This window comes from Mustela lutreola, chromosome 14, assembly GCF_030435805.1.
Source record: "Mustela lutreola isolate mMusLut2 chromosome 14, mMusLut2.pri, whole genome shotgun sequence".
Taxonomy (NCBI): Eukaryota; Metazoa; Chordata; class Mammalia; order Carnivora; family Mustelidae; genus Mustela; species Mustela lutreola.
In genome coordinates, this window is record NC_081303.1 from 74,537,315 (window position 1) to 74,564,491 (window position 27,177).

Genomic DNA, 27,177 nt, shown 5'->3' on the forward strand with positions numbered 1-27,177 from the left:
GACTGACAGAAGGACTGACCTTCCGCCCTTAAAACACAGCCACCCAGCTCGGAAGGGCTCTGCCCTGTGTTTGCTTTCCTTCGTCCCCTCCCTGTCCTGTTCCCAGCCCGCCTGAGCCGGCCCCGCAGCAAACTCAACGCTTTCCCTTTCTTTGCAGCCTCATTACGTCCCAGACAACTACAAGAGGAACGGAGGGCGGTGAGTGCGCGGGGGGGCGCGGGGAGAGCCCTTATGGGGGGGGGGGGCGGCGACTTGAGTGTTGCAAGAGCAGCAGCACGGACCACCCGGCCCCCCGAGAACTGGGGACTCTGACAGTGGCCTGTCGAGCCGGCAGCGGCTCGGAAGCCCTGGGTGTCGGAGGCCTGGGCCGTGACGGAGCTTGAGTCGGGCGTGGGGAGGGAGACTCACAGGGAGCAGGAGGAGGACATGAACGCTCTGGAACGGAACTCTAGACCGGTGCAGAGCAGTCTCCTTCTCGAAGGTTTCTGTAAGCTTGTCCCATCACCTCGAGGCGTGTCTGTTCTTGGGGCCTCCGTCGAGGACCTGCTGTCCTGTAGCTGCTCAGGGCAGAGCGTTCGCCGAGCGTGGTGGCCGCGGAGCTTCCACTTGTGCTGGTTTTGACCGGAGAGTCTTGTTCTCAGAGAAGGAGAGTGAAGGCTTCCCTTCGATTTCGTTCGTTTCCTCTGCTTCCTTCCGCGGTGGGTGGGGCCATGAGGACAGTCGGGAAAGGCGGACGCCCCATGCGGATGGTCCCTGTGGTGGGACTGCAGGCGTCACAGGGTCGCGTCGTACTTCTCTGCCAGCTGGCGGCTTGACCAGCTCCGCGGTGGTGCATGCTTCCCTGAAGGATGGAAAATGGACTTTTATAATTAGAAAGTACATTTCAGAAAAAGGTCGTGACTTTTGCATAATGATGGCCAGAGCCAAGGCTTCTAAGAGCTCGCTCGGGATCTCGAGCCAGCCGGAGGCCCCTCCCCTCCCCTGCACGGCCTTCGTCAAAATTCCCACATCCCTCTGGCAGGTCGTCCTGGAAGTCCGAGCGCCCAAAGGCCCCCCTGAAAGACCTGGGCCAGGAGGACGATGCTCTGCCCTTGATCGAAGAGGTTCTGGCCAGCCAGGAGCAAGCCGCCAACGAGATGCCCAGCCTGGAGGAGCCAGAGCGGGAGGGGGCCAAGAAGCCAGAGGAGAGGGGCCGGGACCCCCCGCCCGCATGTGCCCCTGAGGAACGAAGGCACAGCCAGCGGGAGCGGCTCAACCAGATCTTACTCAATCTCCTTGAAAAAATCCCCGGGAAAAACGGTAAGACCGAATCGGGCTCGCGTCCGGGTGTAATTGAAAGGGGAGATTAGGAAGGAAGGAAGGAAAAAGAACAAGTTGCCACCCCTCGCCCAGGATGGCGAGTGTTCTGCGAAAACGTCCCGGTTCTCTGGTGGGCCCCGCGCCCGGTTCTCCCGGGAGGGGGACTGAGTGGCGGGAGCTCAACCCCCCACCCACCCCCGCTCCCCGGAGCCGTCTCTCCTGAGGCTGGAGGCAGGCCCCAGGTGCCCAGAGGTCGGAACAGGCGTCACCGGACTCCTGTGACCTCCTTAGAGCTCAGACCCGGAGCGAGGAGCGGGAGGGGTGGTCGCTGAGCCTCCCTGGTTCCGTTCGCAGCCATCGACGTGACCTACTTGCTGGAGGAAGGGTCGGGCCGGAAGCTGCGGAGACGCACTTTGTTCATCCCGGAAAACAGCTTTCGGAAGTGAGCGGCGCAGCGGCTGAGCGTCCGCCGCCGGTGGAGCGCCCAGTCCTGCCTCTGGGCCTCGGAGCGCGGCCGGGGCGGGCGGGGCCGCGTGGCGGCGTCGCTGGCGTTAGGTACTTCACACACCGTGGAGCTACACACACCGTGGAGCTAGCGGAGAGGAAGGGGGTCTGTCTAAGCAGCGCGCTCCGACTCGGGCTCCTCTCCACCGCTTCCCCCAGCGGGTTTGTGACGGGCCGAGGACCGGGCACACGGGGGTGACCGGAGCCTCGTGGAACTTGACAACACTCGCTCCTGCCCCCAGGCTGGGTCTTTCCGTGTCACCGAGCTGCTTCCTCTGCCCAGGGGTCCCGCCCCGTCCAGCGGGAGGGGACCCCTCCCTTCTCGGGGGGCTCCAGGAGCTACCCCCAGAGACCTCAGACAGAAGCGGCAGCTGGGGCCTCTTTCCAGACAGATCCTCGCCCGGGAGAGTCTCTCCTTTCTTGCCCAGTCAGGTCAGAGTAAAACACGAACCGCCGAGTCCAAGCACTTGCGCCCTCCGCGCTTCTCCCTGCCTCTCCCCCCGGAATGTGATCGTGGGTCAGGGAAGGCCCCCATGGGGTCAGAGGGCACAGGACTTGCGGTCGTGGTTTTTGTTTTAACCTTCATAACCTGCCAGACCTGGTTTTTTCTAACAAGAAGGCCAGGCCCCTGCGGTACCCGGCTGCACCCGTGCTGTGGCCGCGTGTGTCTGCCGGGCCCCAGGGACGGAGACGCGTCTCAGAACAGACTCAGTGTAGAGCCTCCGTAGAAGCGACCCCCAGCCTCCCCCGAGTCAGTCCACAGACGCCGACAGTGTTCGCCGGTCAGAGTGTCTGTCGTGAGTGCGCAGCATCAGCTCAAAACACTACTCTCGCTTCCTCCGTCACACGGTTTCCAGTGTCCCGCTCTTAGAGACAGGGCTCGCCCCGCACGTCCCATGTCCTCCACCCCCTGGTGACGGCAGCAGGAGGGACATCATGATGTCTCCTTCCTTCCCCTTCTCTTGGCCAGAAGTTACCAGACAATACTGTCTCTTTAAAAATAAAATTTAAAAAGCTTTGCTTTGTTGTCTTCTCAGACATACATATGCATATACGTTTTAGATGTTCTTATAAGAGAAAAGATGGATTTTTAAATGTGCCAAGTTGTGTGTGTATATATGTCCGTACGGATGTGTGTGTGTGTGTGTCTGCTGCGCGACTCGGGAGCAGTAGAGCAGGACGCACGGCCCCACCGTTCTCGAAACCCGGACCAATGCTGTCCTCACTGTACATTTCCCCGTGATGCCGACGCTCTGACTTGTTTAGGTAGAAACACAGACACCTTCCATTCCATTGAATCTTTGTTTCTTTTTCTCCTTTCTGTGTCGATCTTGAGGGAAGAAAAACAAACAAAAGAGACAGGGGATGCCAAAGATCCCCTCGAGCAGAGAAAAAACAGAATAAATATTTTATTAAAGAAAAAAGAGAATTAAGAAAATAGTTTGGAGTATTTTCTTACTGTAGAGAAGCACTGTACATTACGACAAGACCTGGGTATGAGATACGCACGTGTGGAGCCGGACCGTCGCATGCCACGCCACGCCACGCCACGCCACGCAACGTTTAAGTGGTTTCCTTTGGTTTTCATCGCAGGGAGCTGGGGGAGGGAGGTGGGAGATAGGGCACTTTGGGGGTCTCCTTTTAGTCAAAAAGCAGGAAAATGACAAGAAAGAGATTAAAATTCAATGTTTCCTTGAATAGTGTTAAACACTAAAATTTTAAAAAAGACAAAAAAAGAAAAAAACTTTGTAAAATGTGAGAACAGAAGCAAAAGACACTACGCTCTGTCATTTTATCTTTCTTTTGTTGAAAGACTAAAAACTGAAATGTTTTTTAGACAATCAAATGTTAGGTAAGTGCAAAAACTTGTTTTTTCTTACTGGTGTAGAAATTAATGCCTTTTTTTATTTTTCGGTTATTTTATAATAATGAAATAAAAAGAACCCCCCAGCTGCCGGGTGGGTTTCGGTGTTTGCAACACGGGGCAAGGCACTACACCACTGCGAATAGATACAGTTAGTCTGCATGTCTGTAGGCTGTGTGATTGCGGAAAACATAAATGCTGCTAATATATTTCCTTTTTACAAAAGCATATCTAAATAGATGATTGTTTTGATGTTAATCTTTGTAAATTATGTATTACCGATTTTAACATTGGATGTGATTGCATAAAAAGCTTGCATCTCAATCCTTGAAAGTCTAGTATTAAATGGAAACACTTTTCCTAACAACAGAGTGGTGAGCCTGCTGGTTTTTTACCCCCTCCCTGTCCTCCACGTCTCTTCCGGGGTCTCCTTCCTCCGTCCTGTTTCCAGACTGGTCTTTTCACCACCGCGCCGCCAGCGTCAGCCCTAAGCCAACCGCCCCGCAGACTATCACCGCGCACGGACGCGCGCACACGCACCCGCTGGTACTCATGAGCCAGCCCCAGGCTTGGGGACAGTTACTGCAGGCCGCTGTGTCCCACCGTTGCCATAGTAAGCAGCTTCCATAAATGCTCATCCACTCACATTCACAGCAGCCCTTTCAGGAAGGTACCGAAACCCGACTCTTTCATAAGATTTTATTTATTTACTTGACAGAGAAATCACAAGTAGGTGAGGGGAGGGGGGAGGAAGCAGGCTCCCCGCCGAGCAGAGGGCCCAACGCGGGGCTCCATCCCAGGACCCTGAGATCAGGACCCGAGCTGAAGGCAGAGGCTTAACCCACGGAGCCACCCAGGCGGCCCCAAACCCGATCTGCAGCAACCCAGGTGACGTCGCTTGCCCGGGCCTCCAGCTCGTTAGATCACCTCGGGATAGCCCCGCGGTTACTACTTCCATTTCGTAGAAATGAAAACAGTGTCAGCGACTTCCCAGAGGTCACCCAGTAACCAGTGCTGGACTCAGAATTCCAAAACCTTCATGTTCATCTGCAAACAGAAAAGTGTCAGAAATAGCCCATGTGGCCCTCCTAAGGAAGACAGACTCAATCCTGCCAGCAAGTGCAGGGCCCAGCGGGCTCAGCCCAGGCCGCGCGGTGGTTTGGGATCTGCAAACCAGTCCGCGCGTCACCTCACATCAGTGAGAGAAGGACCACAGCGTTTCGGCGCAACGAACATTCGACAACGTACAACGTTCTTTTATCCCCGATAAAAACCCTTCGAACAAAGCACGCTGCCAGGGAACACACCTCAGCATGACTGAGGCCACGTACAAGAACCGCAGCTGCCACAACACCCGCTGGTGGAAAGGTGAGCGGCTTCCCCCGAGCTCAGGAACGGGACGGGGGTGTCGCTCTCCCCGCTTTGATCTGACGCAGTCCTGGAAGCCCCCAGCCGGGAGCCATCAGGGAAAAGCAGCGCCTGCCGCCGAACGCCGCGCGAATTGCAAAGGCAGACGTGAGACGTGCCGCACCTCCGGATGGCACAATGCTGCACACACGACACCCCAGCGGCCGCCAGGAAACTGCAGAAGCGACGGGTGATCTCGGGGGCGCTGCAGGACGCAGGACGTCCGGAAACCGCAGCATTGCTACCGGCCGGCGACGAAGCCTCGGGTAGAGAAATTAAGAACCCCCCCCCCATCCCGTGCACCAGAAACAATCACACACCCAGGAATGAACTTGACAAAGGAGGCGAAGGACCCGTACCCGAAAACGGTACTGACGGCGGACAGTGCAGACGGCGCCCACAAACGGAAGACGACCCGGGGCTCGTGGACCGAGGACGACTGCGGCGAAAATGTCCGAACTCGGGGCGTCTGGGGGGCGCCGCCCGTCAAGCGTCCAGCCCTCGGCTTCGGCCCAGGCCATGATCTCCAGGTCGTGAGACGGAGCCCTGCGCCAGGCTCTCTCCGGCCACCGCCCCCTGTGCCCACTCTCTCCCGCAAGTCAACGCAAGCTCACATAAAAACTTAAAACCGTCCGCACTGCCCAAAGCCAACCATGGATTCAATGCCATCCCTGTCAAAATGCCAACAACGTTTTTCACAGAACGAAATCCTAAAACCTGTGGGGAAGCGCAGAAGACCGAGGACCCAGAGCAATCTTGGAAAAGATAGTCAAGATCGGAAGTTGCGACAACTCCGGATTCCAGGTCCTACCGGAGCTGCGGCTGTCCCAACAGTGGTTGGCACAGGACAGAGTAGAGAGCCCGGAGCTGGACCTACAACCAACGGCTATTATTCTGGGGCTCAGGAGGCGAGAACGCGCAGCGGGAACACACAAGCCTCCCCGGGCGGCGAGCGAAACCGGCCGCCGAGCGCAGCCCAAGTCGGAGCGCGCTGGGCCCCCGCAGCGGGAGACGCGGGAACTGAAGCCGGAAACATCCGAGAAAAGAGCGCCAGGCTCTGTCGCCAGCCACGGCGACGTCTTCCCGGTCTCCTGAGGCAAGAGAAACAAAAGCAAAACTAAACTCTTGTTACTGCATCAAAATAAGCTTCTGGGGCGCCTGGGTGGCTCGGGGTTAAGCCTCTGCCTTCAGCTCAGATCATCATCTCGGAGTCCTGGGATCAAGCCCCACGTTGGGCTCTCTGCTCAGCGGGGAGCCTGCTTCCCCCCTCTCTGCCTGCTTGTGATCTCTGTCAAACAAATAAAAAAATCTTTAAAAAGGGGTGCCTGGGTGGCTCAGTGGGTTAAGCCGCTGCCTTGGGCTCAGGTCATGATCTCAGGGTCCTGGGATCAAGCCCCACGTTGGGCTCTGCTCAGCAGGGAGCCTACTTCCCCCCTCTCTGCCTGCCTCTCTGCCTGCTTGTGATCTCTGTCTGTCAAACAAAAAAAATTAAAAAAAAAAAATTAAAAGTCAACTGACAGAATAGAAGGTATTTGCAAATGACACATCCAATAAAGGGTTAGTATCCAAAATACATAAAGAACACCAAAAGATAATAATTAAAGCTAGTAGAGGACACAAACAGACATTTCAAAGAAGACCTCCCAGTGGCCAACGTGAAAACACGCTCAGGATCGCCCCACTCCACATCCGGGAAACGCAAATCAAAAACCACAAGGACCGGCTGCCTCACAGCTGCCGGCATGGCCAAAACCAAAACCACATGGACCAGCAAGTGCTGGTGAGGACGCGGGGAGCAGCCCCTGGGCGCTGCTGTTGGGAACGCGGCGAGCACAGCTACTGAGGAAAATAGCGTGGAGGTTCCTCAAAAACTCAAAACTAGAATTACCATCGGATCCAGGAATGCCACTATCGGAGACTTACCCAAAGGACGGGGAACACTCATTCGAAAAGATGCGCACACCCCTGTGTGTTTTATTCTTTTAAGATGTTCTCACGCGTGCTGCACCGACCGGGCCCCCGGCGCCCTCGTGCGCACCTGTGACCGCACTCGCAGCAGCTGCACCCAGAGAGCAGGCAAGTGTCCCTGGTCAGATGAACGACACACACGACAGAACCCTACTCCTGCAAAACCTGAATGAACTCTGGCCGCGTGCAACAGCATGGCCAGAACCGGAGGGTATGATGGTAAGAGACATACGTCAGAGAGAAATGCCGTGATTTTGCCCACATGCGAATTTAAGAAATGAAGGAAATTTAAAAGGAGAGAAACCCCAAAACAGACCCTTGTGTTACAAGGGGGGTGGGGAGCGATGGGGGTAAGAGGTGGAGCAGAGTAATGTGCAGAGTTAACGAACCACTGCACCGCACGGCAGAAACTAACAAAGCTCTGTATGTTACCTTTGCCGGAATTTCCATTTTTAATCTAGTTTTTAAAAAATAGAGTTGCCTGGGGCTTCTGGGAGGCTCGATGGGTTAAGCATCTGCCTTCGGCTCAGGTCATGATCCTGGGATCATGCTCCCTGGGATCTAGCCCCACATCGGGCTCCTTGCTCAGTGGGGAGCCTGCTTCCCCCTCGGCCTGCTGGCCCCCACTTGTGCTCTCTCTCTGACAAAATCATTTTTTTCTAAGATTTTATTTATTTGACAGAGAAAGCAAGAGAGCACAAGCAGGCAGCGCAACAGAGGGAGAAGAAGAAGCAGGCTCCCCACTGAGCAGGGAGCCCGATGTGGGGCTCCATCCCCAAAACCCAGGATCACAACCTGAGCCAACTGAGCCACCCAGGCACCCCCAAATAAAATCTTTAAACAGAAAAAAATCACAGTTGGCTGCAAGAGCCAGATGTCTGTCGGGCAGGCGGTGCCACGGGCGCAGAAACAGCACACGGCCCTGCTTCCTGAGCTCTTCAGCCTTGATCACGTAAGCACTGCTCCCACTACGGCTGTTCCAGACAACACGGGCGAGTGACAGCACAGAGCGGGCGCACTCACATCTGCGCCACTTCCTGACGCTCCGCAAAGCCTGTGCGGCTCACTGCGTGTGCAAGCCTGAGTGAGACCGGCAGCCGTGATGACAAAACACTGCCGGGTCCCAGCAACACTCCAGCACAACTGTTCCGAGTTACCAGGGGGACCCTCTCCCCATCAGAGCCAGCGTATGGGGACAGGAGTCAGGCAGGGCAGAACCGGGTCCTGGAAACCGGACGCTGTGACAGCCCCCACAGGAATCACTAGTCCCTGTGCACGTCCTACTGTGAGAAACACTGCTCCCCACATCAAAGTCATGTTCGCTGTTTTATAATTTCATGAGAAAAATAGAAAAAGAAGAAAGAAAAAGAAAATAGAGAGGCTGCGTGACCTTGAGTGCTCCGACTCCTAAGGCTGCAGCTGGCGGCTCCGGGGGCCGAGTGCGACAGGACAGCCGTCTTGCCAAAGTGCCCTGAGGAGTCAGGTCTCCCGAGACGGCCAGAGAGGAGCCCAGCTGGGGAAGGGGTAGGGGCAGCAAGAGGCGGCGCCTGAGGACGGCTCCCTGTCCTTCTGTCGCCAGCCTCTTATCACCTTGACCCAAGCTCCCACCGCTGGAGGAAACTGTCCAGGGTCCTTCCCCCGTGTCCCCTGCCTGGTTCTGTCTCCCAGGCCTCCCGGGAGCTCTCCTGCAGGCAGTCAGGGCCAGCACCCCCGGCCCCTCGAGCTCTGCCCGCTGTCCCCACCGGACTGAGACGCAGCTGCTTCCACCTGAGCACCGCAGGCCCCTTAGTGTGCCTTCGGAAGCTGCGTCGCTGCACAGTAGAGACATCAGAAAGATCATTTCTGTTACCCTTTAATCCCTCCCAGTGCCTCTGATAGGGTTCTTGGGAGCAGAGGGGCAAGGCCTGCACCTCCCCGCACCCCCTACTTCCTCCAGCTCCCGCCAAACAAGGCAAGGGAGCAGCAAGGCAGGAGGCAGGCTAGGAAGCGGGCCTCTCCCCCTCCTGCAGTCCCTGTCCCAACAGCCAGTGACACACACATGTTCTTCTCCCACACTTTATTGGGACAAAGGAGGGGGCAGACCAACACCACAGCCCCGGCCACCGTGGGGGGGGCCGCACTTCAGCACCTGGCACAGCTGAAGCACATGATAAATACAGGCGAGGTGGGCGGCGCATGGGGGGGATCCGCACGCAGGAAGGACACTCGAGAACCTTCCTGTCTGGGGCGGAGGCGCAGGTGGCACTGGCGCAGTCCACTCGCAGAGGAACGGGGCAGGGGCGCGGTTTCCACGGTGCAGGCGGGCAGGGAGACATTTCCTTGTGCAGGAGGGAAGGAGGAGAGAGACGCAGAGAAACTCCTTCTCACGTGTCCAGGAGAGCAGAGTTCACTCACACGTGGCACGAGAGGGACAGGGAGACTGATGTCGCCCCCGCAGAGCTGGCCGTGGGAGGGGGGGGCTCATTCCGCTGCCACCGGGGTGCACAGGTCCGGGGTGCACAGGTCCGTGGGCCGCGAGCGGTCGGTTCCCGGGGCGCAGGAAGGAGAGGCGGTCGGGCCAGGGGCTCGGCCTAGAGGACGAGAGACGTGTACCCCACGGGCACCAGCCCCTCGGCGCCGTCCCGCCCGCAGCGGAGCCAGTCCTCGTCCACCGTGGCCACCACTCGCAGCACCTCCCCGCGCCGGAAGCTGAGCTGGTCCGGTCCCGCGGCCGCGTGGTCACAGAGCGCGCGCACCGCCCTGCGGGGAGCCAGAGGGGCACCAGCTGTCCCGGGGCGCCTGCCCCACTGCCGGGGCCCACGCATCAGCAGGGGGAGGGGGGGGGGCCGCGGCCACTTATCTGACGCCACCCACACTCCCTGGGGCTTCAAATCCATCCCCAGCAAACCAGGCGCCTTATCGGAACTGCCCAGGCAGGCCTCCTGGGGGCCCCTGAGGGGGGGGGGGGCAAACACAGCAGCTCCCCCAGGGGCTGCCGGCAGCCCGCGCGGCGCCCCACCACTCCGCCCACCCTCCTCTCCCCTCCCAGGGCCGCATGCTCTCTCTCCGGACCCCAGCCCCGGCTCTGGCCCCCGCCCCAGGCCCGCTGCCCACCATGCGCCCCGAGACCCTCCGGAGACACAGGCCCGCGCCGCTTCACCCGGCCCTCCGAGGCCTCCAGCCGCCGCCGCCTGCACACCCCACGGGACCAGGGCACAGTTCCTCACCCGCCACACCGGCCACACCCGCCCCCGCCCCCGCACCAGGCCTTCCCCAGCCCCGAGACCCGGCGCCGGCGCCGGAGCACTCAGTCCTCCCTGCCTCGCGCAGCGGCCACACAGCAACTGTGATGCGCCCGCCGGAACCCCCCGAGGGGCCACCGGCTCCAGGACACCCCAGGCTCCGGCCAGGCACGCGGTACTTTCCCCCGCCGTCCGACGAGGGAAAAACCCAGAAAGCCCACTCGGTGACTGAGAGCGGCCCCCGGAAGCCAGAGCCAAAGCAGGGGCCGCAGCCCGCTCCCCCGGGGACAAGCCGCGTGTCTGCTCCCGGGGGGACACGCGGCCCGGCGCGCCACCAGCAGAGCCTCCATCCCGCTTGCTTCAGCTCCGGCCCCCCGCGTCCGCAGAGCAGGGCCCAGGGGCGGGGACAAGAGCGTCACGGCCCCCGCCCTCCCCCCACCTGTGGGTCTGCACGACGCTGGCGGCCGAGGCCTCGAGCTCCTCGGGAGGCGACAGCGGCTCGGGAGGGGCGCCCCGCTTCACCAGAGCCAACACGCTCACGGTCGGGGGCAGCCAGCTGGACGGTCTCCTGGGGGCGAGGACACGGGGTGGCAGAGGTCACCGGCCTTCAGCAAAGGCCCCAAGAACCCAGGACTTCGAAGGTGGGGAGAGGTCGGGAGGGCCCCTTTGGAGTTCTTAGGGAGGGGACAAGCTCAGACACCAGGAGGGCCGGAGCGCAGGTCACGCGCGGTTCTCAGAAAGGCTCTCGGCTTTGAGGGCTGAGCAGGGAGCGGGAAGCCGACGCCCGCGGAGCTCCCAGCGGGCCAAGGGGAGACCCAGGCTCTGAGGGGACCCCCACCCCAGTACCTGGACTTCACGGGTCCTCCGTCCGTTTCCGCCAGGCTCCCAGGCACGCCGAACAGCCTTCCCAGCCACAGGCCTCGGCCGGGCGCCGCGTCCTCCGTGGGCACTGGCCTCGCCTGCGGGCCTCCGGCCGCCGGCCCGGGACGCCACGACCTCCACCGGGGCAGAGGGAAGCCCTCGCTGCCCCCCGAGGCATAGACGCGAGAGGCCTGGGTCAGCTGCTCCCACCAGCTGCCTGATGTGGGGGCGCTGGCGGGAGCCCGAGGGCCGGGAGGTGTCTCCCCCGAGGCCCCCCGAAGGCTCTGGGCCAGCCGTCCCCCCCAGTGCAGCATGGCGTGCACCGTCTGCTGCAGGGCCGGGGGCGAGCCCGGCGCCTCCGCGGCTGGGGGCGGGCCCAGGGGCAGGTGGTGGTGGTGCTCGAAGAGCAGGTCCAGGTGGAAGGTGAGCACCGAGAGCGGCTGCAGCAGGAGCAGCAGCTCCGTGGACAGGGCGGGGCAGCCTCCCCGAGCCAAGGACAAGAATCCGGTGGGCAGGTACAGGAGGGACAGCAGGCCTGGGGACGAGCAGGCCGCCGTCAGCCCCCCAGCCTCCGTCTATGCTGGGAGCTGCGGGGCGGAGCCCGAGACCCGCAGAACCAGGGGTGACACTGCATGTGAAAAGTCAGGGACCCCAGAGCAACGGTGGGGGTGCACTGGCCTGCAGCCTCACCCAACAAGGCCCCAAGGCTGAGCCAGCGTGCCGGAGGGGTGGGGGGAGGACAGCCCAAGGAGACCCTGGAGCAGGCGGGCAGGTGAGGCAGGGGCGGGAGGCAGGGGAAGGAGGAAGCGGCGGGTGGATGGCCTCTGGGCTCGGGAAGTTCCCGGGAGGATCTGGGTCTTCCCCCCCGCGGTGGGGCCGGGGGACGCACTGGACGTGGGAGGCACCGAGGAACAGAGGTGGAGCCGGGGACCAGGGTCATCACTGGGACTCGCAGCAGAGCCAGCCCCCTGGCCCCTCCCCGCCTGCCACCCCGCCCTGCCCGCAGGCGTCTGACCTGCATCTTCCTGGAGGCTGGAAAACCACAGCTCCAACTGCTTAGTGCTGGGGACGAAAGACAGCAAGGGCTCAGCGCGGCGCCCCTGCCCCTCTGCGTGGGGGATGAGGAGCTTCGAAGAGCGACAAGGCCCCAGCGCCACGGCCCTCCCGTCGGGGACACCCGTGTAGCCTGGGCCGTGGCAGGGGCGCCAGGAAAGCGGCCACTCACTTGAGGAGGCCCAGGATGAAGGCGTGAAAGCGGCTGCGGCTGCTGCTCAGCGGGGCCAGGCGGCTGACCTGGCTGTACAGGGTCCCCAGCGCGCGGCTGCTGGCGCCTGCGGACACCGCGCCGTGAGCCGGGCCCAGCTCCGCCCCGGCCCGCCGGCCCCGGCCCCGGCCCCCCCCCACCGCACCCCCGCGCCCACCTGGCTTCATCGACGCCTCCACCACGCTCCAGGGGCTGCTCCTGCGCTGCCCGGTGATGAGGTCCTTCCGGAAGGGCTTCAGCCCGTCGGCCACCAGGGCGTGCAGGGCCGGACAGAGGGTGGTCAGCACCAGGTGACCCACGTCCGGGCTCAGCCGGCTATCCCCCAACTGGGCCTGGAGGCGGCACAACCGACACGTCCCGGGTGGCTGCGGCCCCCTCCCCGCCGCCCGTGCGTGCGGCCGCAGGGCCTCCCACGGGCCCCTCACCTTCTGAACCAAGTTCCGGGCCGCCCCGAAGTGCGAGATGATCTTGTCCACCGAGGCGCTCACGGCTATCAGAAGCCCTGCGAGGGACGGGCAGGGAGCGCGCGTCTGTGCGGCGCCCGCGCCCGCCCCAGGCCCTCGCAGGCCGACCCGGGGGGCGGAGGACGCGGACCCGCCGCAGCGGCCCCGGAAACCGGGGTCAGGGGTCCGGGCGTCCTACCTTTCTTCTGCTCCTGCAGCTGGCCAGTCCCGCTCTGGGCTTCTGCCATCCACCGTCGCTGGGCCCCGGGGGCGCCGGCGAACGACCAGGAACTCCGGGCTGGCGTGAAGGAAGAACGCGGCGACGCTTACGAGGGTGACCCCAGGACGCCGGGCTGGCGCACCGGTCGCCCTACGGCTCACAGCGCCCCGGGCCGGAAGCGAGCTGGGGCCGGGGATGGGCGGGGCGCCTCGCGCTCGCCGTCCCCTCCCCCTCCCGGGCCGCAGGCCACCTCCGCCCGGTCGGCCCCGGGCCGGACGGCGCGCGCCCCGCCCGCTGGGCGGGTGGAGGGAGAGCAGCCCGGGGAGCACGTGGGGGACCGGGACCAATGGGCAGACAGGCCGGCCGCCGAGAATGGGAGGAGACACGGAGGGAGAGGCGACCCCGGGGTCGGGAGGCTGGGAGGCGCGGGCGTGGGCACACCCGGGTCCGGCGCCCGCTTCTCCCCCACCCTCCCGAGCGAGGCGGGGGCCGAGCCCCCCGCGTCCCCCGCGCCCCCGGCACCGCACAGGCCCCGGACCGTGCACTCGCTGGCACCCCCTCAGCCCGTGCCCCCCCACGCCCGGGCCTCGAGGTCCAAGGCGCTGCCCCACGGCGGATGGCGGGGGCCGGATGCCCGCCCCCGAACCCGCTGGCGGGCGGGGCCGCGCCGCCTTCCCCGAGGACGCTGGGGCCGGAGGTCCGGCGCGGGGGGGGGGGGGGCGGAGCGACCCCCGCGGGCGAGCCCGGGTCCGTCTTACGTAGCCTGGGCGGAGGCGGCGGGCTCCTGGTCCGGCGGGGGGCCTTCGGCGGGCGCGGCGGCGCTGGCAGCGGGGGGGCGGGCACCTGGCAGGGCGGGGGGGCCACGGCGGGGAAGGTGCTGCTTCTGGGAAAGAGCGGGGACAGCAGCAGTGCCAGCTCGGGGCTGGCCAGGCAGGGCAGGGCCCCCCGAGCCGGAGGCGAGTGGGCGCCCACGGGGGACAGGCGGACGGGCAGCAGCTGCTTCTGCGGGGGCCTCGGCGCGCCCAGCAGACGCAGCTCCGCGCGGGGCGGGCCGGCGGGAAGCGCCGGGAGCTGGGTCCCCGCCGCGCCCGCGCCCTCCAGCAGGGGGCGCGCGGCGGCCGCGGACCGCGGGGCGGGGGGCGGCGGGGGGAGGCCGGCTGCAGCGGGGATTGGGGGGCGGCGGGGGCGGGGCGGCAGCCAGGCGGGGCGGGCGGAGAAAGAGGGAGCAGAGAGTTAGTGCCGCAGCCCGGCCGCTCCCCCCAGGGCGTCCCTCCCGGAGCGCTCGCTGCCGGCGGCCTGGGGGGGGGGGGGCGGCGTAGACGGAGGGGGCGGGGCCGCAGCCCGGCCCCTCCCCGCCCCGCCGTTCCCCGCGGCCGCTTACCCGCACGGCCGGCCTGCGCGCCCGGCTCCTCCGGCTCCCGGGCGGCGGGGGCCTCCTGGCCAGCCGCGGGGCTTCCCGCCCTGCCCTCCTCGGGCGGCCGCTCGGCGATGGGCTGCAGCCCCGGACGGTTCTTCCTCCTCCGCGGCGGCACGGGCGGGGGCGGGGGCCGGGGCGGCACCAAGGCCCAGCCGGCCGGGGGGTCCCGGGGCGGCACCGGCGGGGGCGGGGCCCGGCTGCGGGAGCGGAGCTCCTTGAAGGTGGTGACTTCCCGGGGCGGCGCGGGGCAGCCGCCGAGCGAGCCGCTGGGGGGCAGCTCGCTGTCGGGCGAGAAGACGATGAGCCAGTCGCTGCGGTCCTTCTTGACCTGCGGCGCCAGGGGCAGCCCCGGGCCTCGCCTGCGCTTCTGGGCCAGCTCGTGGAAGGACGTGATTGTCCGGTGGGCCGCCGGCTCCTCGCTGACGTCACTCCGCCACCCCGCGTCGGTCCTGGAGCTGCCATCAGTCACGGCCGTGCGGCCTGCCCACCCCGAGTCGAGTTGTGCGGGTCGCGAGTCCCCAGCGATGCTGCAGCCGGAGTCACTGCTCTCCGCGGCTTTCCAGCCCGCGCCCGGCGCCTCCGTGTCGATCTTCCAAATGGGGTTGATCTTCCAGCTGGGCTCGGTTTTCCCAGCGTCGGCTTTCCCGTCATCATCCGCCTCCGGGAGCTCGGAGGCAGGGAGGTCCAGCTCCCCACCGTCGTCCTCCTCCTCCGGGCCTGGGGAAGGGGGCTCCTGGCAGGTGGTCAGGGCGTTGCAGTTGGAGTCCAAGCCGGGGCCGGGTGGGGAGGAAGCTCCCGAGCAGGAATCGGGCGAGCAGCAGAAGCTGTCCGGAGAGCAGGCTCCGGGGCCGACGGAGCCCAGCGGGGAGCCCTGCTCCAGGGGGACGATGCTGGGCTGAGGGTGGACATCCTCGTCGCCCGGGAGGCCCCGCGAGTACACCGAGATGGGGGACTCGTCGGGACTAAGATCTGAGCAGGAGCTGAGAGAGGAGGAGCAGCCCGGGTCCGAGGGGGAGGCGGCCCCCTCTTCCTCCCGGGCTGGGTCCTGCCGGTTTTCTAAGCCCGGCCCGTGCTCCTGGCAGCATCGGCAGGGCACCGCGGGGCTGTTGGAATTGGCGTCCACCAGGGCCCCGCTGCAGGGCCCCCGGCTCTCCTTGCCCCCGGTGTCCCCGGGGGGAGGGGGTGTGCTCAAGGGCCCCTCCCGCAGCTCCGGACGGCGGGACAGGTGCAGGCCCAGGGAGACGTGCTGGAGGTGGATGTGGTTGAGGTTGCAGAGTAAAGCCCTCTGAGGGGACAGCATCGTGCCGGCGGCGACGGGGCGGCCTCTGGAGAATCCGGGAAGTCGGGCCTCTCACCCGCCTACCTGGCAACCGCAGATGCAGACCTGGAGGACGGAGAGTGATGCCCAGCCGGAGAGGACGCGGGCCGCCAGAAGGACACCGAGGGGACGGCCCGCTGCAGCAGGCGTGAACGGCGCCGGCCGCTTTGGACAGTGTTTCAATGAGACGCAAACGTCCACACTGCAGTATTTGCAGGTGGAGCCGGAGGGAGCCCCCCGGGACTGGGGCGGGTCAGAGAATGCGGCTGCGCTCTGGATCTCCGTGGAGGAGCGGGGGCTTGGAAAAGGATGGGGCCCAGAATGGAGCCCCGGATCCTCTCTGCGGCAGTCTGGCCCTGCACCGGCCCCCCCCCCCCCATTTCCCCACCCTGCCCTTCACTCCCAGGGGAAGGGGCCGAGGCAGGCGCCGCCCAGATGCCCGTTAACGGGGTGGGGGGAGGCGCGGCTGGCTGGCTAATGCGGGCAAGGGGCGGGCGTGGGGACAGAGACCGAGTCCGCTGCGCGGAGAGGTGGGCCCGCCGACCCCCGCGGCCTCGGTGCCGCTCTGCTCGGACCCCGCGCCTGCCCGTTCTCTCCGCGCCCGTCTCCGTCCCCCGGGCGCCGCCCCACTCCTCCTCCGTGCAGTGCTCCCGCTCCCGTCTCCCGCACCCCCGCGGGCCCCGAGGCTCCATCCACACCCACCGCCGAGCCCCCCCTCACCAGGGTCCTCCGCAGCCGCCGCAGCTGGGCTCCTCCACCACTCCCAAGGTCCCCGCCAGACCGCACCGACTGGAAAGGGGGCGCTAGGACAACCCGCCGGCGCCGCGCAGCCGCGCCCCTTCACGCAGAGGCGGGGCGGGGCCTGGGCCCAGCCCCCATCGCCTGACGTCGTGCGCGTGTCCCCCACCTAGGCCGGCGCGCGGCGTCGAGGCCTGACGCTTCCGCTGCTGACGGGCCCGCGAGGCCAGCCCCCGAGGGTCCCGGCCGCCCCCCACCCCTGCCGGGGCTGCCAGAAGCAGGCGCAGAAGAACCACAAGAAGCTTCGATCATTTATTGAGAGCCGCCCCGCCCCGCCCCGCCCCGCCCGCGCAGCGTCCAGGTCACTTCGTCCTCTTGTAGATCTTGCGCGCCAGCCCCAGGAAGATGGTCCGCGGCAGGGTCGACGCGTACCGCTCGATGAGGCCCATGAGGCGGGCATAGCTGTCCTCCTCGTAGTGCGCGAACACGGCGGGCAGGTCCAGCTCCTCGTACAGCGCCTTCACCCAGGCCACCTTCTCGGCCTCCTTCCGCCCGTAGTTCTCCTGGAAGGGGCGGGAGGCGGGGAAAGGGCTTAGCACCCCCGCAAGGCCCCTCAACCACACATTCCAGCCTCCGCCGTCCAGGGCTCTGGAGCGCCTGCGGTCTTGTCCTTTGCGGCCGGCAAACCCTCAGAGAGCAGCTCGGGCCTGTTTCCTCCACCGCGGCACCACCAGGGCCCGGGCTGCCTCCAAACGCTGGGGGCTGCTGTGTGCAAGGGGAAGGGGGTGCTGTCTGGGGCCTTATCTGGCCTCTACCCACTGAAGATGCCCACAGCACAGGACAGAGAACGTGTGCTGATGTCGCGTCCCCTGGGCTGCACAGTCACCACCACCCCCTGGAGAATCCTTGCTCTGTCCCTTCCTGGGAGCTCTGGGGTCGCGGCCGCACAGGAACCTGCAGCAGCCGGCGCTGTTCCGGGGACGCCCGCTGCAGACACTGAACCACCAGCCAGCTGCATTTGTTGTCCTGGATGTCCGTGCCGACCTTGCCCGTCACAGCGGGGTCCCCAAAGAGGTCGAGGTAATCGTCCTGGGCAGGGGGCAGAGGAGGACATGTGAAGAGGCCCCACGCAGGGCGCCGGAGCCACTGCCGCCCAGCCCCGGCCTTCCCACCTGGATCTGGAAGAACTCGCCCATCTGCAGCAGGATCTCCTTGGCGTCCGCGTGCTGCTTCTCACCATCGATGCCCGCCTACGGCGAAAACGGAACCAGTAAGCCACGCACCGGGGGCCTCCGCTTTCCTTGCGGCATCTCCCGGGGCCCCCAATACGGGCCCCCACCTCCCCTCCCCTCTCTGTTCAGACGGCCCTGGCTTCGGCCGGAGGACCTCTTGGTGCTCCGACCTCTAGGGCGCCTCTTCCAGCGAGGCCCTCCGGTGTGTGCCCTCAGTCGGGAGGCTGGCGCCTGCCCAGCCCAACTCAGTCTCTTCCTGCTCCTGCCTGGACCGAATGGGAACTTGGAGAAGAGAGGCCGCGGCGAGCAGGCCGTCCGGCCACCGGCCTTTGCACCCGGTCTTCTTCGGCTCAGTGTGAAACCTCCCCCATCCTGACCAGATGGAGGGCGTCGTGCTCCCCCAAGGCGGGCGGACCCCTCGCATATCCCGGCCTCCGCTGGCCTTCACAAAAATCTTGAGGGGACTCCATCATCGCACAGACCCCTTCAGACCTTCGGTGACTTGCCCGGGGTCACAGGCCAGACAGCAGATTGCCCGAAGTCGTCTGCTTTGTGCCGTCTGTCCAAAAGCCCCATCGGTGGGCAGCAAGGGGTGAGGCTCACTCACCATGTACATGGCGGCAGCCACAGGGAGGTAGAACGAGTAGAAAGCGGTCTTATACTTGACAATAGATTTGTACCTGAGTAGGGGGAGAAGGTCAAGTCCTCAGAAGGAAAGCGCGCGGCACAGCCTCCCTCACCGCCCAGTCCCCTCCCTCACCTCTTCTCGGTGAATCTGCCAAGATCCACGTTGCCCTGGGGGGCTGTGATGAGGTCCAGAGTCTGTCCGATCTCAGTCTGATAGGAACTCTGAGGAGGAGGGAGATGGCCCCTGAGCTGGGCTTTCTCTGGGGCCGGAAACCCTGAAAGGCAGGGCCCCCAGCCCACGCCACAGGCCGAGACAGCGCTGCCCAGCTCTGTTCCCTTCCAGGCGAACCCGGTGACACCCCCGACCCTGAAACCCCCGAGGCCGTGCCAGCTGCGGACAGCCTGGCCCAGAGCCCGGGCCTGCGCCGCACCTGGAGGAAAAGTTCCAGCAGGTTCAGGTAATAGGGCTGCTGCCGGCAGCAGAGCTTGAGCAGGCGGTAGACACACGCCTCCAGGAGCAGGGCGTCGTTGATGGCGTCCAAACCGATGCCCGGCTGGCGGGGACACGGAGGCAAACAAGCCGTGAGTCCCTGGCCATGCGGAACAGCTCCACGTGCGGTGATGCCCCCCGAGGCCTGGCCCGCTCTACCTTCTGATACCAGCAGATCTGCCCGCGCCGGGTGAGGGACGAATCCATGATGTCGTCGCACACCAGCAAGAAGGCCTGCAGCTGCAGAAGGCACACGGGACTCAGCCGCGGGGCTCCTCCCGGCACCCCTCCGACCCGCCGCGGGGCTGTCGCCGCTGCCCAGCGCTGAGCGAGGAAGGGTGGGCGGGCCGAGGAGAGCGAGGCCCGCTGTGCTGTGCTGTGGGGCCCAGGGAGATTCTAGGACCTCCCTGTTCAGGCTTCCCAGCGACGACTCGGGAGATGCCGGCGGGTCTCACCCATCACCTCGTGAGCAGCCCTGGTCACGGGAGGCCCAGGCGTCGCATCCTGCGGGCTTCTCTCGCCAAGAACCCGAGCGAGTGCTTATGCCCCCTCCCCGTGGTGCCTTCCACGGACTTCTGCAAGGAAAGGAGGCCCGACGCATGTCGTCCCCAGGCCCTCCGCTCACACAGGACAAAGCCACACTTCCGGGGACCGACAGGCCAGAGCCGCAGCCTCCCTCGGCCGCGTTTGTCTGCGGGTCTCCGACGTGTAACCTCGCCAGCGGCAGCCAAGAGCCTCTCCTCTGGGCACCGGCCGGCCTCGGAGGCCCAGGACGAGCTGGTTTTCCTAGCAGGTTGTTTGGTCCCTGGAGGCCGGACGTGTGCCCTCCTGGGGGCCGAGCACGGCGCTCGCCCCAGAGCCAGTGTGTCCTAAACACCTAACGAATGCGACACTCACGTACCCCAGACATCCCGTGTTCAGGCTACACCTTCCAAGCCTTTCAAAACAGCTTCTCAGGACGTGGTTTTAAACCTTGGCTCCGTCCTGCTGTGTGGGCCTGTGGGTCTGCCTCGCTCGGATTCCCTGACACTGCCCGTGGCCTCCAGCACGCTCAGTGTGCCGCGTCCTGCGGCGGCCACGGCTCTTGCCCCAGGTGACTCCTTGAGGAAGGAGGCGCCAATCTGCGCCCGTATTTCTGGCCGCACTCGGGCTTTCCACGCGGGAGGCATGTGTATTTATGGGGCTCTGACTTGGGGCCCCTGAGGCCACAGGCCCCTGCCTCCCCCACCTGCTTTCAACCAAGATGTTCTCTAAAGGGATCACTGCACAGCCTCCCTCATGCCCCTCTGCCCCACAGCAGTGGTTCTTAACCCAAATGCACTTCCTCTTTATTAGGGGACCAGCGGTCAATTAAGAGAGAAATCGATCCGCAGTATCAGTTGCGGTGAAGGGCCTGTTCCGAAGATTAAAGCCTGAAGAACCGACAACCGCCCAACACGGTACCCTTGATACGATCTTAGATGCTTACAAACGAAACAGAAAAACCTAGAACAGACATTCTGGGGAGAGTCAGGAATATGTAAATACGGACTATGCACTAGACACTATCACTGTTACTGGGATCTGAACGTGTCCCCCCGATGCACACGCTGAAACCCTAACCATCAGAGACGAGCTGCCCAGCCCCTTCCCCACAAGAGGCTGCGGCGGGCAGGGGCTGCTGAGCCAGGAGGGGGCCCGCCAACCACAACGGGGCCTTGGTCTTTGACTTCCAGCTTCCAGAAGTCGACAAAATAAAGCTCTGTTCTTTCTATGCTACCCGGTGTGCAGTCTTTCGTTGGGGTGACCCGAGTGAACTGAGACAGATGTGACCAGGGCACGGTGCTGAGGGGGGCAAATGTCCTCACTCCTAGGAAGTGACGGCTGAAACAGACTGGAGGACACGAGGCAGGAGGAGAAGATCAAAGCGGAAATTGTCACAGAAGTCCCCCAAGCGAAAACAACGGCGTCCTGGCAGGTGCCGGCCTTGGTCGCGTGTCACCCCATTCCCCGCCCCCCCGCTACTCCCCGGGGAGCAGCTTGTGCTCAGCTCTGACTCAGCCGTGTCCTCTACCAGGTGACCCGCCCTGACCCCACAGCTCTGCTCCTCTGTTCTGCCCAGACCCGCCCAGCCTCCCTGCCTTGCCCCGCAGTGTGTACAGGCTCCTTGGTCCCCAGCACCCAGTCCCACAGTGACGCCACAGTCCCTTTCCCTCCTTGGAGGCAGATCCCTCCTCCCCAACCCCATCTCAGTTCCAGGCTCCACGGCTCTGACAGTTCCACCCGCGCTGCCTCGGCGGAGGAGGCGGTGTGGTTGGCCCCAAGCACATCACAGCCCCCCCGACGTAGCTGCTCCTTTCCACACGCCAGGTCCTGAGTGCCTTCCCTTCCGACCCCACTGCCGCCCTCCTCGGGGCTCCTGGCCATTAATGAAGCTCTCAGGCTGGCAAGGAAACCGTACCCCTCCTCAGGGGCAAACGAGCTGGGTACAGGAGACAAGGACACACGGGGACTGGAGCCAACCGGACAGCGAGCCACACGGGCGCATGTGCCCGCCGGCCGGGCTGGGCTTCACCACCAGCCACTGATGCCGCGAGGGACCCTGGACGCAAATGTAGAAATTTTCCAAGCGATGCTAGAAATCTGGGTGTTTATGCGCCTCTCCTTAAGTGTAGAGCACTTTGCTTCAGGAAACAGCCGGCGGGCTGCAAGCCTTCCGTCTCTGCTTCAGAATTGCCCCTGGAAGAACTATGTCCCGCTGACGGCTGTCCTTGCTCAGAGGGAAGAACGGACACCTTTATGCCCGGTTCCAAGGCCCCGGCCCACAGCGGGCTCAGTCTGTAGATGAAAAGCGCTCCCACGGGCAAAGGGGTCCCCGCGTTTGTTAACCCTTAGAGTGAATCATGGCTAAATCTGACTACTAATGCCCAGAAACACATGGAGAAATTCATCTCAAACTCATCCCTCCCCTTCCCCCCAAGGACAGCTCCCACCCTGGCAAGCCCCCCCCCCCCCCCCCCCCGCGTCTCCTGCCGTCCCCGCCCCTTACCAGCTCCACACACCAGCCCACGGTCAGGGCCCGCCCAAGGCTCTCGGCGTCCTGCTTGCTGGGCTCCACCAGCTCCCGAAATGCTATCAGCACCGTCAAGCCCCGATGGTACTTGCCCCCAGTCGCATTGTACTCCAAGACCTGGGGGCGAAGGCAGAGGGACAAGACAGCAGGTTCCGCAGGGCGCCCCCTCTTAAGACGTCTCCCAGCCCTCTCCCACTTCCAACCCAGACTGGATTTTAACCTCCTCAGGCCCCATTCCTCCTCCAGAGCCTCTGGAATTGTGCCTTGGCTGCCATCTCCAAATCCCGGAGCACAGCTGGAAGGGTCCCCCTCATGCCTGGGCTCTCTTTGCCTGATCTTCCTCAGGACATTTGTTTCCTTTTAAGAAGGCTCCACACTCAACACGGGGCTTGAACTCACGACCCTGAGATCAAGAGTCACACGCTCGACTGATTAAGCCAACCTGGCACCCCGTTCCTCAGTAAGTGGTAAGGCTCCATGCTGCACAGTAGAATCTGCTCCCGAGCCCACAACAGGGCTCGAACGCAGGGAAACCTCTATACATGCCATTACAATGGCTGGTACGTTCCAGTCTCTGCTTCCCAGCTTCCAGCCCCATCCCCACCTCTCCTAGACTTCCCTGCCACCCCCCACTCCCCACTGTTCAAGCCATCAGCAAACGAAAGCCTATCTCACTGGAGGAAAGATCAGGCTCCCAAGGTTGGCCGGAAGTGCGCTCAGGAGGGGGAGGGGCCCCAGGCCTATTGCCTCCTGCTGGGAGCTCTCTTTTTGCCTTGGCTGCCCCGCTGCGCCCCCCACCCCGCTCCAGTGGGAAAACCTCCCTTCTAACCCTCATCCCCGTGTCGGCCAACCTTCTTCTTGGTTCTCCTCAAACAAATGAGACAGTATTTATAAAAAGAATTACTAGATACCCTAAAAGAATAAAAACAATTAGGCAGCTCAGATATACCAGCCGAACTTCCTGCCCCAGAGTAGAGGTTTCATCTCGTTTCTTCTCTTTTTTTGATTACTTATTTACTTTAGTGGGAGGAACAGAGGAAGGAGACAAAGTCTTATGCAGACTCCACAGAGTGCAGAGCTCGACACAGGGCCTGATCTCATAACCCATGAGTTCGTGACCTGACCAGAAAATAAGAGTCGGAAGCTTATCTGACTGAGCCACCCAGGCGCCCCGGAGGAGGGTTTCTGGTGATGCCCAGCTTCCCCGGAAGCTCCTCGAGCTGCCTTCTTTCCAGGTCCCGGACAAGTGGCACCTGAGAACTCCTGGACCCCTAATTCCCTTTCTCAACAAAACCCAAGACTTAGCAGGCACCCCAGGGGCCTCCACCGCAGAGAACGCAGTCTGGATGGCTCACCTGAACCACGAGCAGGGCGGACGGGCGGCGTGAGGGTCCCTGCTCCCGCCCTGCCCCCTCCAGAAGAGACCCAGAGTCACTCAGGTAAAAGCCGCCCCTCCTCTCACCCAGGGCCCAAGATCCCCCAAGAGCCACAGCTAGATCCCACACATCTACAGAGCGAACCCCAGATTGTCTCTGAAGTCACCAATCCTTCACCTCCTTGAGCCGGGCAATGGCATCTCCCGTCTCTGGGTGGCCCACGCCATCCTCGGTCAGCACCCTGACAATCTCGGCGAAGTGCTGGATGAAGTCCTGCTTTGCCTGGGCGTAAGGGTCCGATTTCTGGTCTCCGTTCATTGTGAGGGAGGAGTAAAGTGCTCTGTGGAGAGAGGAAAGCCAAGTCAGACACCTGAGCAGCTGCTTCCCTCCCCGAGGCCCCTCACCCCCCACCACACTCACCGAGGCTCCTCTGTCCACGCTTGGCACCAGCAGCGGGCACCATGCCAGGCCCCCAGGACTGGGCACCCGCGCACCAGGGAGGGACGCCGAAGGGGACCCAGCCACCTCTCCCGGGGCACCCAGCAGGGGGCTGGCAGCAAGAAGACGCCCACAGATCTCAGCCAGCGGGACAGGGGCATCATGGGAGTGGCATAGGGAGGAGGCACCGAGCACTCCCTGCAGGGCAAGCACCAAAAGCAGATGCACGGCCGCGGCTCCTCAGGTCATCCCCACCACTCTTTTACCTCTGGGCCCAGAACGCCGCGCTCTCTGCTGAGCTGGGCCTGAGGGCATTTCCAGAGAGAAGGAAATGCAAGGAGCAAAAGGCATCCGGTGACCGACAGTCAGCGGGTCGCACTTCACCCAGCGCGCACGTGAAGCAACTCGGTGCCACCTAACCGTCCCCTCCAGCGCCGACCCCTGCAGCGAGCCTCCGGAATCGCCCCCTCTCGGCTTCCTCCCCCAAGCCCTGGGGCACAGCCGGAGCAGTCCGCACTAGAGCTCCGGAGGACGAGGGCCGCGAGCGCCCGGGCAGCGCCCTGCTTGACTGGGGCCAGCTGAGGCTCCAGCACGCGGGCAGCGGCGCCAAGTCTAGAACCCGGGTCCCCCCGCTAGGCGGGGAAAGGGCTGTGCAGGCTCGGGGACACCCCAAGAGGAGGAGAACTGCGCCGGAAGCGGGGGACCACGGACACGAGGTCCCGGGCTCGGGGACTGGGCGCCCCGAGCCGCACAGGCAGCGCTGGGACCGCTCGGCCAGCCTCGGAGCAACACGGGGCGGCCGGGGAGGCTGAGGCCGCACACAGCCGGAACACCGGCAGGTCGGGCCACCGGCCGCCGACACGGGGGACCTCCTGGCCCCGCGGTCGGGCCACGGAAGCGGGGCTGAGGCTCCCACCGCCGCCCCAGTCGCAGCCGCAGACCTCTCTCACCTGCTCCTGGATGCCGCCTTTGGGTCCAGTCCTAGCCGGGAACTCGGGAAAGCCGCTCGGCTCGGCGCGCGGCCCTCTGGGTCCGGTAGTTCCCGAGCTCCCTTCCCTCCGGACGGAAAAGCCTCACCAGACTACAATTCCCGGAATGCCGCGGGAGGGACAGGACCACACGATCTCTCGCGGGCCGACTGGGCGGAGACGAGCCGCGCTGATTGGCTGCTTCCCCTCGTGTGAGCATGGGGCCCTGGGAAGGACAGCCAATGGCAGGGCTGCGTCCCGGGCGGGTGGGGCCGGCCGCGGAGGCTGGAGCGGGGGTGCGGGTCGGACTGCGGCCGCCGCCCCCTGCGCGCAGTAGTGGTCGTTGTCTCCGCGCGCGGCCGGGCGGCGGGCAGGGCTGCGGCGGGACCGGCTGCGCCGCGGGCGGACCGCTCGCTGTCTCCGGCCCTCCGCGGACTGTCCCCGCCTGCTCCACGAGGGCAGCGCCCGGGACCGGCTGCTCCGAGCGCTCGCGGGGCCCGAGAAGCGGGGCCGGGGCCGGGGCCCGCAGCCTCACCGGCTCCCGCGCAGACGCGGGACGCCACCGCCTGAGAAGGGGCCCCGGACCGCAAACCACCCGAGTCGTGGACGGGAGCAGAAGTGCTGTGCGGGGTGTCCGCGCGCCCGCCGCTCCGCCGCAGCCCCGCGCAGGTGCGGTCGGCGCTGCGGGGCCGGATTGACGCCCGCAGCCCGCAGCCCACTTCGGAGCGGCTGGGGCCGCAGCTACGGAACATCCGCGGGGACGACCGGCGCCGACCGCGCAGCAGGTGCCGAGCACAGCCCCGACGGGCCGAACCCAGCGACGGGCAGCCTCGGGGGGGGGGGGGGGGGACGAAGAAAGCGCTGCGAGCGGCCGCCGCGTCTGAAACGGCGGGACACGGCGCCTGCCTTCCGCCCAGCTCGCGGCCTCAGGGCCCTGGGAGCGAGCCCCGCGTCGGGCTCTCTGCTCAGCCGCTCTGCCTGCCTCTCTGCCTGCTTGTGGTCTCTGTCAAATAAGTAAATAAAATCTATAAATAAGTAAATACTTAAGAACAAAAGTTAACCAATTTATGCATTGAAAACTACAAAACACTGCTGACAAAGACTAAAGAACACCGAAACAAATGGAAAACAGCCGTATTCCTGGAGCAAAGACTTAATATTGTTAAGATGTCACGCAAAGCAATCTACAGATTCAACACAATCCCTGTCAAAATTCCAACGGATTCTTCTGCAGCTATGGAAAGACAATCTGCCAATGCGTAGGCGGTTAGAAAGGGACCCTGGATGGCTAAAATAATCTGGATAGGGGCGCCTGGGTGGCTCAGTGGGTTAGGGCCTCTGCCTTCAGCACAGGTCATGATCCCAGGTTCCTAGGATCGAGCCCCACATCGGGCTCTCTGCTCAGCGGGGAGCCTGCTACCTCCTCTCTCTCTGCTTGCCTCTCTGCCCACTTTTGATCTGTCTGTCAAATAAATAAATAGAATCTTTAAAAAATAATAAAATAAAATAAATAAAAAATAATAAATATAATAATCTGGATAAACTCACACTTCCCAGTTTCAACATGTACTACACGATTATGATAATCAAAACAATGTGGTCCTGGCATAAGGACAGACCTACTGACCAAGGAAACAGAATTGAGAGTCCAGAAATAAACATCTGTGACCAGTAGGTAGGTTGGTTTGTTTTAGGATTTTATTTATTCATTTGAGAGAGAGATGGAGCACACAAGCAGGGGGAGAGGCAGAGGGAGAGGGAGAAGCAGACTCCCCGCTGAGCCAGCCGGAAGCCTGATGTGGGCTGGGTCCCAGGCCCTGGAGACCATGACAGGAGCCAGAGGCAGATGCCCACCCCTGTGGGCCACCCAGGCGCCGCCACCAACAGGTTTCTTGCAGAGGCACCAAGTCCACTAAATGAGGAAAGGACAGTCTCTTCAAAAACGGCACCAGGTAAACCCAACTGTCTTTCCTCAGGCAAAAGAATGAAGTTGGACTCCTACCTCACACCATATGCAAAAATTAACTCAGAATGGATTAAAATCTATATAAAGAAGCTAAAACCATAAAAAAAATCTTAGAAGAAAACATAGAGATAAGCCTTCAGACCTTGTCTTGAATGGTGGGTTTTTTGAAGATTTTTTAAAAAGATTTTATTTATTTATTGGACAGACAAGAGATCACAAGTAGGCAGAGAAGCAGGCAGAGAGAGAGGAGGAAGCAGGCTCCCCGCTGAGCAGAGAGCCTGATGTGGGATCTGGTCACCAGGATCGTGACCAGAACCGAAGGCAGTGGCTTAACCCACTGAGCCACCCAGGTGCCCAAGAATTACTATTTTTTTAAGATTTTATTTATTTATTTGACAGAGAGAGAGAGTACAGCAGGGGGAGTAGCAGCCAGAGAAACAGGGAGAAGTAGGCTCACTGAGCAGGGAGCCAGAGGAGGGGCCCCATCCCCAATCCCAGGACCCT

At 63.5% G+C, this 27,177-nt stretch overlaps 3 protein-coding genes across 7 annotated transcripts in view; 1 reads left to right on the forward strand and 2 right to left on the reverse strand.

Moving 5' to 3' along the window:
* The window catches only part of ASH1L (ASH1 like histone lysine methyltransferase), a 168,684-nt gene extending 164,650 nt beyond the window's left edge, over window positions 1–4,034 (forward strand). Inside the window, exons 26-28 of the mRNA XM_059146914.1 lie at window positions 158–198; window positions 1,022–1,299; window positions 1,654–4,034. Of these exons, the coding sequence (XP_059002897.1) occupies window positions 158–198; window positions 1,022–1,299; window positions 1,654–1,745 (411 nt within the window). The 3' untranslated portion in view covers window positions 1,746–4,034. The remainder of the gene's footprint in view (window positions 1–157; window positions 199–1,021; window positions 1,300–1,653) is intronic.
* Window positions 4,035–9,083: 5,049 nt separating this feature from the next.
* On the reverse strand, window positions 9,084–16,631 carry RUSC1 (RUN and SH3 domain containing 1). Of its 2 annotated transcripts, XM_059145593.1 has the most exons (11): window positions 16,507–16,631; window positions 14,433–15,852; window positions 13,810–14,208; window positions 13,031–13,129; window positions 12,814–12,890; window positions 12,546–12,720; window positions 12,350–12,455; window positions 12,140–12,186; window positions 11,110–11,659; window positions 10,703–10,831; window positions 9,084–9,781 (listed from the first exon to the last, which is right to left on the reverse strand). In XM_059145593.1, exons 2-11 carry the CDS (start codon window positions 15,766–15,768, stop codon window positions 9,613–9,615), a joined length of 3,087 nt encoding a protein of 1,028 aa, XP_059001576.1. In that variant the 5' UTR covers window positions 15,769–15,852; window positions 16,507–16,631; the 3' UTR covers window positions 9,084–9,612. The 2 variants fall into 2 exon arrangements, with proteins under 2 accessions (XP_059001576.1, XP_059001577.1); XM_059145594.1 differs by lacking the exon at window positions 13,810–14,208.
* Window positions 16,632–16,822: 191 nt separating this feature from the next.
* Window positions 16,823–24,826, reverse strand: FDPS (farnesyl diphosphate synthase). Of its 4 annotated transcripts, XM_059145596.1 has the most exons (11): window positions 24,690–24,791; window positions 23,722–24,044; window positions 23,479–23,641; window positions 21,902–22,042; window positions 19,033–19,113; window positions 18,815–18,937; window positions 18,517–18,605; window positions 18,364–18,436; window positions 17,697–17,774; window positions 17,479–17,613; window positions 16,823–17,087 (listed from the first exon to the last, which is right to left on the reverse strand). In XM_059145596.1, exons 2-11 carry the CDS (start codon window positions 23,901–23,903, stop codon window positions 16,887–16,889), a joined length of 1,266 nt encoding a protein of 421 aa, XP_059001579.1. In that variant the 5' UTR covers window positions 23,904–24,044; window positions 24,690–24,791; the 3' UTR covers window positions 16,823–16,886. The 4 variants fall into 4 exon arrangements, with proteins under 4 accessions (XP_059001579.1, XP_059001582.1, XP_059001578.1 ...); XM_059145599.1 differs by lacking the exon at window positions 23,722–24,044 and having other exon boundaries at window positions 24,690–24,826; XM_059145595.1 differs by lacking the exon at window positions 24,690–24,791 and having other exon boundaries at window positions 23,722–24,680.
* Between the last annotated feature and the right edge of the window lie 2,351 nt (window positions 24,827–27,177).

Bases quoted from the DNA above. Each gene is read 5' to 3' on its own strand.
- RUSC1 (XM_059145593.1), bottom strand. From the start codon at position 15,768: ATGCTGTCCCCTCAGAGGGCTTTACTCTGCAACCTCAACCACATCCAC. The intron at 14,209-14,432 runs GTAAGCGGCCGC...TCCCCGCTGCAG, and splicing joins CGCGCAGGCCGGCCGTGCGG to CCGGCCTCCCCCCGCCGCCC. The intron at 12,456-12,545 runs GTGGGCGCGGGG...CGGTGTCCGCAG, and splicing joins GGAGGCGTCGATGAAGCCAG to GCGCCAGCAGCCGCGCGCTG.
- FDPS (XM_059145596.1), bottom strand. From the start codon at position 23,903: ATGATGCCCCTGTCCCGCTGGCTGAGATCTGTGGGCGTCTTCTTGCTG. The intron at 22,043-23,478 runs GTGAAGGATTGG...CTTCGCCCCCAG, and splicing joins CCATTGCCCGGCTCAAGGAG to GTCTTGGAGTACAATGCGAC. The intron at 17,088-17,478 runs GTTCCTGTGCGG...CGCCCCTTCCAG, and splicing joins AACAGCGCCGGCTGCTGCAG to GAGAACTACGGGCGGAAGGA.